The 9,792-nt window shown below is 39.8% G+C and overlaps 1 protein-coding gene across 1 annotated transcript in view; it reads right to left on the reverse strand.

Annotated features, from left to right (window-relative positions):
* The window catches only part of DOCK4 (dedicator of cytokinesis 4), a 263,370-nt gene that overhangs the window by 163,657 nt on the left and 89,921 nt on the right, over positions 1-9,792 (reverse strand). Inside the window, exons 5-6 of the mRNA XM_018561382.1 lie at positions 9,059-9,155; positions 5,929-6,077 (exon numbers count right to left, since the gene is read on the reverse strand). Of these exons, the coding sequence (XP_018416884.1) occupies positions 5,929-6,077; positions 9,059-9,155 (246 nt within the window). The remainder of the gene's footprint in view (positions 1-5,928; positions 6,078-9,058; positions 9,156-9,792) is intronic.

Raw genomic sequence — 9,792 nt, forward strand, 5'->3', positions numbered from 1 at the left:
AGTGGCGTAACAACCGGGGGGACAGCCGAGTCGCGGGCCCCGGGCGCCAGCTGGGGGGGGGCGCTGGCCGCCGGGCTGTGACTGTAAGAAACTTACCTGGCCGTATCCTCAGAGCGGCGTTCGGCTCCGCCCACTCCCTCGGCGTGACTCCGGAAGCCGCAGCTGTCCCCATGAAGCCGGGAGATTCGAAATGCTCAGTGTCTTAGTATACCTAAAGCACTGAGCATTTCCCGGCCGGCTACCACTGTCACAGTTGCTCCATCCTATCCCTCGGCTCCTACCTTCCACGACGAGGCAGTCTGCCTGTGTGATCTGCAGCCTGTCAGTTTCCCTGCTTGCTGACAAGAGCTCTGCAGTCCGTCCTGTGAGACCTTCAGCTTGTCGGCTCCCCTGTCTGGAGATAGGCAATCTCCTCCCTCTGCATGTTAAACTGGGTGAAGGGGAAGCTGGACCCTGCTGCAGGATTTCTAAGCCCAGATCACGGCACTCAGGATGCGCTTCCTTAAAGGCACAGTACACCAGAACAACCACTCTCAACAACTACCAGCCGTGATCAAGAGGAGCAAGCTGTACATTCAGAGCAACTAATAGCAAGTATCTCTTTATATTTCTATAATTTGGACATATGCTATTTGATGTCTGTATAAAGAAATACTCTTGCACAGGCGTTCAGTTATAGTCTCATTGAACTAAAGTTGGAGTCCCCCTGACACTTGCTCATTATTTCTGCTATACTTTAATCGTACGCTATTGATGTCTGTATGAAGAGAGGCAATTGCCTAAGATTTGCAATCCATTCACAAAACCGTGAGTTTCTCGTCCAAATCCATTTATTACATTGTAAGAGTTACAGTAACAAGCGAGACCCGGCGAATGAAAGGCTGCAGCGGCGTGGAATTCCGTGTGGTAAGTTGCTTTCTACATTTAGTCCTGCTTCGCACAAGCAGGACTAAATGTAGTGCGGGGAAGCGATGCCGCCGAGACCACTTGTACAAAGACTGCAGCCGTCCTACTTACTTTTTTTTTTAATTCTGATGGTGGCAGCTGACAATACTAAAAAAAAAACCTGTAGAAAGCAAAAAAGCTATTGGTTCCTGTGCTATCTGCCATCATTTCAGGGGGGTGCGCTCTCTCCTCCCCCCTTTCTCCCAGCAGATGAGGGGGGGGCAAAGGGCACCTCCCTGAAATGAGAAGGGCACCTCCCTGAAATTGCTTTTTTCAGGTTGGGATCCCTGGTAACCATGCCGCACCGTGTAAACAGTGAGAGGGGAGAGCAGTCTTCCCCTCTCACCTGTCACAGGAGTTCCAGCACAGTGCTGCGCTAGAACTTCTGTCTTGGAGGTGACAGGTTCAATAAAGAGAACCTGTCACCTCCAAATGCTATCACACAGGTGCTTGTTAGCTCCTGTGTGATAGCGATAAAGTTAAGTGAAAAAAAATGATTAAAAATAAGTGAAAAATAATAAGAAAAAAATGATTTATTAAAAAAAAAAAAAGGTGATTAAAAAATACCATGGCCCACTTGTATGATAACCAGTTGATTGTAATATTTTGGGGGGTGTAGCGGGACAATGAGGGTATGCTAGGACTTGTAGTTCAATTATGATATGTCCCAGCATGCTCTCATTTTACCTGTACACCCGCACATATCACAGGGGGGGGACGCAAAATTTTGTTCTGCCCCGGGCGCCTGTTACTCTGGTTACGCCACTGGACCTGAGGTCTGAAGTGGGAGCTAAAAATTGCATGGGTATGGAAAATATAACTATCCTTTAAAAGGTGATTTCGGCTTGAAGATGTATCCAATCCTTTCTTAAAGCTTTTGATATTTAAATACATTCCACATCCAGAATAATGCAGCTTTAGATATATAAGGACACTGGAGGTTGTGTTTTTTGTAAGTAAAAGGTATACAAGTTTGACAAATAAAATTTATCAGGTTAGTGTTAGGACAGAGTGGTTTCTGAAATAACGTAGGCTTGGTGTACAGTTTAGATCCACATTATCAGCAGTGATTTTTCTGTTGTCCGACCACTACTAAACAGCACTAAACCTATTATCAGGCTATATTACACATAGCAGCAGTAAATTGGTAAGGCTGTTTTCACGGAGTGGCTTTTATAAATATAGAAATGTTCATGTATAAGAAATATAGTACAGTATTTAGAAACATTGCTGGTCAAAAAAGTAAAAATATGTGTTTGCTTCAAAAGTGAGCTCCCGCTGCCCCCCATACAATCCAAACACATTAAAATAGAAGGCACAGCATCACAAGGTATCTTGCAAATTCACAAAGGTTTTAATAACAAATGTAGCCAGCACAAAGGTTTAGCTCACTGCTCACTATGCAGTGGTGAGCATGGTGTAAAATGTGTAATCCCGTAAAACAGGGTACTATTTACCCTGAAGCAGAGAGCATAAAGCTTAAAGCCGCAGAGTAAAAGGGAACACATCCAAATCACAATATCTGCAACTTCTATTTACTTTTCCATTTTCAAAATTTTTTCACAAAATACAGGAGAAGAACAAGTGGTGGGTGAGGGGGTTTGATGTTTACTGTATCAAAAACCATCTCTTGCATAAGCACTAAACTTGCGGGCTGCTCAGTCAAACAAAATATCTAAAAACAGCAATCTGACTCCATTATTGCAACCTGGTTTTAATTTTCACAATGAGACTAATGAAAGTTAATGAGGACGAATGCATTATTCTGGCGTGCTTAGGGCTGTATGATCTGTATTTTCAAATTTTTTCCTTGCCCTTTGGATTCCCATTGATTACAGGGCACAGGCTGTAAACATGACCTCAATCTCTCTTCAACCAGAGTTGAAGCTCCACTCCCTCATGGTACTAATCCCTGCTACCTGTCATTCAAATGTCTGAGCCTGAGTCACAGACTTATTTAAGACAACCCTGCTCTAAAACGTAACCAAAAATAAACCAATTTTTTTTTTAAATGATCCATACTCAGAACCCATTCCTCACCAATTTATAAATAAGACATCTTACAGAGGATGTTCAGTTGTGAAATACACTAAATAATTTCACACTTAATGGCTTAGTCAGAGTCCTCAAGAACTTGCATCTGTTGATGCAAGGTTTGTGTAGAAGCCACACTTGCCATTTAGACAGTGTTGAGTGTTTTTTCCACAATATCAGACTGGGTTTGACTATTTATGGTACTAGGATCTGAATGTCCATCACTCTGTAAAAACCTTTGCAGTTTGCCAGGAAAAAAGTTTTGCAATTGTCTTGAATTACACATCCAGAATGTCCTGCTGGCATAGAGGAAGTCATAAGACCAAGCAAACTCATGAATAACCTGAAAGTGACATTGGAGATACCAGCAAAGCATCAACAATTCCAAAGTTTTTGTGGGGAGATATTTCAAACCGTGGATTCTATCTCATAGTCTAGAAAGGTTCACTTGTAGGCAGGTATCAGATTGATATTTCTATGTTTACGGGCACACCCCAGATTCTCCAGATGATCGAAAGTCTCTTTCATCAGTAAAAATGTATTTGGGCAAACAAGAAGAGGTCATCCAAGTATTGGTCTACAGAAATTCCCTTTTTTTGTTAGGGGAATCAAAGCTTTCCAATAACTTTGGTAAAAGTGTGAACTATAGGCCAAACAGAAGGCCTTTGTCAATATTTTGTGCCCTGGCAAACCATAACAGCAAACCTTAGGACCTTCTGTGAAGATTTCCAAATCAGAACATGCACATCTCTTAGATCTATCGTCAGCATAAATGCGCCCCCTTTCAACTGTTTCTTTAGAGAAAGGATGGACTCCATCTTGATGTTTTTGTATCCGAATGACTGAGACGAGGGTTTTAAGTTTAGAATAACGTGGCATTTCCTTGAGGATTTCTGCCACAGAAAAATGTGAGCATAAAATCCTGACCTTGTTGTAAAGGATGGAATGGAACCATAACCTTTAATAGGACAACAGTGAAGAATTCCAGTCTATATCCCATACAAATGATGCTTGAGATAATTGGATTTTTTGTGACTAACTAAATAGTGGGATAAAGTACCCCGATACTATTTATATTTATTGTTATTGTGGGCATTGTTTTTGTATTTCCCATCTTGAAACTTAGGATTCCAAAAGGGTTTCTTTGTGGGAAAGCCTTTTCCCTACTAATTTACCTATCCAACTTAATTTCTACCTTGCTACCAAAGAGAAGGTCCCCATCAAAAGGTGTACCCTATAATCTATATTAAGATATGGGATGCTTTGTCTTTTTGTTTAGCCATAAGGCCCAGTTGCTAAATTTACTAGGGTTTTGGCACCACCCATTATGCACACCTCTTCTGCAGAAGCATCCGTGATGTATTTTGTGGCCTTGGGCAAGGTTGGATTTGATTTCAAGATCTGCCAAGTGGGTTTATAATTGTTCTAACCAGGGGACCAAAGTGCAGATGTGTTATAGCCAACGCTGGTCTGAAATTGTAGGCATCTACTCCTAATGCTTTTTTTCCTAGAAATTTCACCTTTTTCCCATAGGATATTTAGGGACTCCCATATCAAACGGTCTGAGTTTTTAGAAACCTGTGACAGGCATGCATCTATTTTGGGACATTTGTCCCACAGTTTAAAATCATCTTCAGCATGGGGACATTTCCTTTTTAGACTATAAAGTAAGAATGATGCTATATAGACTTCAACTATTATATATGGGGAAAGTATGGAACTTTGTCCTGGAATCCCTTGTAAATTGTAACATGGATGGTTAACTCGTAAGGTAATTTGCAAGATCGTAAATGGGTAAACTGCTTTTAGGAGCTCTTCAATCTCATCAGAAGGTAAAAGTCATTACCTTCTGGTATTTCCTCTTCGGTAGTTTCATCCCCTTCAACTTCACTAGAGAAGTCTTGCATATTTTTGGAAACCACTGTGATAATACTACCACCATGAACTGGCAAAGCGATTAGACTGACAGGCAGAGGAAGAAGTGGAATGGCAGCAAAAAAAAACAATGCAGTACAACACTGAATGACTGGAAAGTCGAGGTCATGTCTTCCCTCAAGGAATCAAGTAACCCTTTAAAGAGAACCAAAGATACCTTTGCTATCGCCAAAGTAATAACTAAACTTGAGCCAGAAAAGCAGGCTGACAGTTGAAGAAGATGGTGCTAGAGATCACCAATGCAGAACAGGTACTGAGATGGGAAGGATCAGTGAAAGTGACACTGGAGGGGGACAAAGGAGGGAACACCATAGGTGGACACTGTTCAGAAAACTGAAGGAAACTGTAGACTTTTGGATGTGATCAGCAGTCATTCAGCTGCCTGATCACACTCTCAAAGCTGTGCAGGGAAGCTGCTTTGAAGCCATCAAGTTTATATTCTGTGTGGATGGGATAAGTTAGCTTGTCAGCTGCTAATCACATCCATTCAGTAAAAGACAAAGTGTCAGGTAATATTCAAGTCTAAGTTCATGGTTGCTGAAGCACCTATGAGCTTACAGGATCAGAAAATGCAGTGGACTTAAGGGTTACTGAACCAGCCTTCTGCAAGAAGTGTTGTTCTGACGTAACCCTTACGTCCATGGCAACCAAAGGGTTGATAAAGTTCCCATTTCCAACAATGTGTTGGCTCCATGTCAATTTTCTGCACACAGAAAAAAAATATTCTTTTGTCTTCAGGTTTATGATTGTCTGTGAGCCTCTCAATTGTGACACACTAAGGTATATTTTTTAGGTGCACTGTATACAGCAAGCAGGCTCATACTCTTTAATCGTGTCCTAGCAAAACTGCAGCCTTCAACATGGGTAAGTTTCATATGCGCTTCTGTTTTTTATATACAAGAAGAAAGCTACTTCAGATGCAATGATTTTATATAAAATATAAGAATTCAAAGCTGCTGCTACTGCAGCATTTACAGTGTTTGAACAGCAGTGAGCTGACTGTATGTTACCCACTCATTTCCCCAGTCCAGACGGGCTGTGATGTGCCGTTTTACATCATTCATTCGATCATGAGTCAGGTGCCCCACTAGAACTTGTCTGCGCAGATCCAGGATCTCATTCATTATGTGACCAAGACGGTGGAAAAGATCACCTTCATTCTTCTATAACAGAAAAAGAGAAATACATTCTTTAGTGTGTGTCAGGCCTGTCGGATCAATGTAAGCTAGTACTGCTAGTTAGAACATATTCTGCCTAGCTAATAAGTAGACTTTCAAGTTTAATCATTCCCAATGACTGAATCCATTTTTAAACAGGAACACTGTCTTTTCTTAAATACCGTCTTCTCTTATGAAATCTCTACCACTTCACTGGTGTCATTAATACTGACACAAGTATATTCAACTCAACAAATGTGTAATAATGACAGCTACTTTAGGGCGAATGTAGTCATTTTAGATGACCAAAAGTACCCTGAGAGATATTTAAAGGAGAACTGTATTTTCATAGAACTCAGATATATACTTTCCTAAATGACTGTAGTCTGCAGGAATCTTCAGCACCGCTTGCTGAAATCTTTGAGGCAGCTGTGTCTGCACAGTTGTAGCCCTTACATTTATATGTGGAATACATCTGTGGTATACATCTGTGGTAAAGAAAAAAAAGGATAGCTTTCTATGAAAAGTACAGTTATCCTATAGAAGAATCTTGTGCCTAGAGAAATATGGAGGCTGCCATTGCTGACCTCTCCTTTTAAAAATTCTAGTTGCCTGCCTATCTTGATGATCAAACAGCCTCAGTACCTCCCCGGTCACTTAGATGCAGCTACATGCATGTTCCAGGTCAGTAACTCAAAGTATGGGTCAAAGGTACACAGGACTGCCAGGCAGCTATCACCTTCATAAAGAGGTCAACACTGGTAACACTGATGTTTCTCTCAGTACAGGTCTTCTTCAAATCAGACAGGGACTGGGGAAATGCAAGACAACCCTATAGGTGTGACCTCACTTGCATGTTACAAATCTTTCTAGAAAGTGCTATACCAGTACTGCTGAGGATGCATTGGCATGGCAGATGCTTTTTCATACTAAAATATAATGGATGGCTTTAAGAAAAAAAAAAATAGTAAAAATGTTATAGGTTTATATACCATTTCACTCCCACATTTTCCATTGTTTGCCATTTTTAGTTTTAGGTAAAGTGGTGAGGTATAAGAACAACTGTCAGGTTATTAGTGCTATCCTTATTTCTTGATCAACATTTAATAAATATTGGTAAATGAAGTAGTGTCAAAATCACCCCTATTTAACATCCAGTGGTATCCATATTTCTCAGTAATGTCTTTTTAGGATTATTTGGATACTTCAGCAAGAAACTGTGCTTTTCCTAATTTTCGTGGTGTGAATGTTACGTAATTTTAAAATGATATCTTTGTAAAAAAAAGTGTTTATATTTATATATAAAATACCCTGGGGTGTCTACTTTTGCAGATCAATTTTTTGTTAAGATTTTTAATCCTCAATTAGAGCCAATGAAACATGCAATTTTTTTTAAACTTTATATCTTATCTATATCTATATTTAAGTCAAATATTTGCAATGGTATTAAATATTATGTGTTAAACAGGTTAAAAGTAGCCTTTTTTTAGGTCTTTCTGCTTATCATAAGAAATATATGCAGACATATATTTAAAAAAAACAATTCATCAGCTAAAAGTCGCATACTCTGTGAAATCATCTTGGTAAAAAAGGTTGTTCAAACGTTACTGTTGAGTAAACTGACAAAAACTGCAAAAATAGTTTTGGTCAGTTAACAGGTTTTAGTTACCACTGCACACAAAAGGGTTAAGGACAAAATGCATCATATTATTAACTTTGCCCCGACCAGCAACAAGCATGCTAATAAAACTGTTTTTTCCCCAACATATTTCCAACAATTTTTATGAGCGTCAAATCAATAGAAAGGCTGTATTGTTAGGAATACAGAACAATTATTTCACTCGACAAAGGACAAATGCTATACAGGGAACTTCTCACTCTACAATCTCCAGCAATACCAATAGAACTTCAAAAAGTACCTTATAGCAGTATTAGTAATAGCAATTCAATTGTTGAAAAAACCTAAATATGTCTGCCAACAAAATGCTAAATTAGTGAAATCTTCCTTTACGGTGTTGTGCAGCCATTTTCTTGAATAAACTTGTGTTCCGCAGCCAAATAGTTCACTTGAGAACAGTGACATAACAGTTACACAAGTGATTCAAAGATTTGACAAACAAGTTATTGTCACTTTTGTCCAAATGTTTGGATAAGAAGAAAATGATTATGCACATAATGTGGGTATTCAACAAATTACATGGTCAATACATATTATAATTTGCAAAACTTAATGTGAGCGAGTTTCCAAGGCAGACATTTTGTCAACTTTCTTAGAACTTTCTGAAGGGCTCAGTAATATCAAAGTCTATCTTATTGCATTTAAAACTGAAATGTTCTCTTCTTTCTTAGTGAAAGTGGAAATACTATTTGACATAAAGTACCCCAATGAAGCCTATTCTTGACAGACATGAATTAACTTGAAGACAAGGCAAAGATCCAAAAGCTCTCTGGCAACCAGAAGTCTTTGGGCATTTAAGAAGGGAAATATTCTTTTGCATTTCAATATACAAGCTTTATCTGGTAAGCCAGCAGTTAGGTAAGAGGATCAGCAGGGCAAAACCAGGACTGTATTAGTAATAACTGTACCGTATTAGTGGGCCAGTGCCTAGAGTGGCGAAATCAAACCTGAAAATTTACAAATGGTCATAATTCTTTTCTTTATTTTGATCCTTGCACTATTACCACATAAAGCTGTTTCCAGCCAGCTAGATTTCCCCCAGTCTGGCTGTGAATTGAATGCAGAACATACATGGTAAAAGCATATCTAAACGCTGCTGCATCAGCTTTAATTTTTCGGGCTAAGAAGATTTTCAGCAATTTCAGAAAATACCTGTTGATCTTGCCAGAAATGCACTCACCTGCAGCACCAAAAAAAACCTAGTTTTGAATTGTGGTGTTCATATAAAATAATTAACAACAATTGCACTAGTAGGCTAGTGCTTTGGGGCAAACCTCCATTTTTAGCTGGTGATCATTCACACTCTTACCACATAAAGCTGTTTCCACATGGTTCCCCAATCTCTGAGTGTAGATGTCATCTCTGTTATGACAGCATCTTCTTTTGGTACTACCATTTCGAACTGCCTGTAAACAGTAACACAAACACAAAGAAAATACATTAGTGCTTGTTACAGATAAAAAAAAGGTACAAGTGCTGCCTCTGTTGGCTTTGGGGAACCCATCAGGCGACACATTGTTAGTCAAGAACTGACCTGAATTCAGTTATTAGCTGGGGCAAGCACATTTTTTGTTTATTTTTATGCTATGAACTTGCTGTACAAAGTCCTCCTGCACTGAAACAGTGTTTGTTTGCTGCCTTGCTAAACATAATTGCAGGAAAAACACATGCACGATTTCGTGCTATGGACAGTGTGACCCTGTTGCCCACAAAAGAGTATTTTGTAATCAGGCCTTGTTCCTATGTATTGCTAGAGCTGCTTGAATCCAGACATATGGGGAGCATGTGTCCAGGCCTGTCAGGCCTACACAGACAGCCATGGAGCCAGACTGCATCTGAGAGTTGGAGATTGAGAAGGGACAGAAGTAGTCTTCATCCAAACAGACCAGTGTCTCTTGGCTGAGCGAGTAGCATTCTGCATGTGTATGTGAACAGACAACAGGACCAGTCTAGAGGCGGCAGTATTCAGCTGTGCGACAAAATAGTCAGGAGGCTGAAATCTGTTTGTGTTCGCCGTTATGTCAAACCACCCCTACATGGGCA

Source organism: Nanorana parkeri, unplaced genomic scaffold (genome assembly GCF_000935625.1).
Source record: "Nanorana parkeri isolate BGI_ZX_2015 unplaced genomic scaffold, ASM93562v1 scaffold520, whole genome shotgun sequence".
NCBI lineage: Eukaryota > Metazoa > Chordata > Amphibia > Anura > Dicroglossidae > Nanorana > Nanorana parkeri.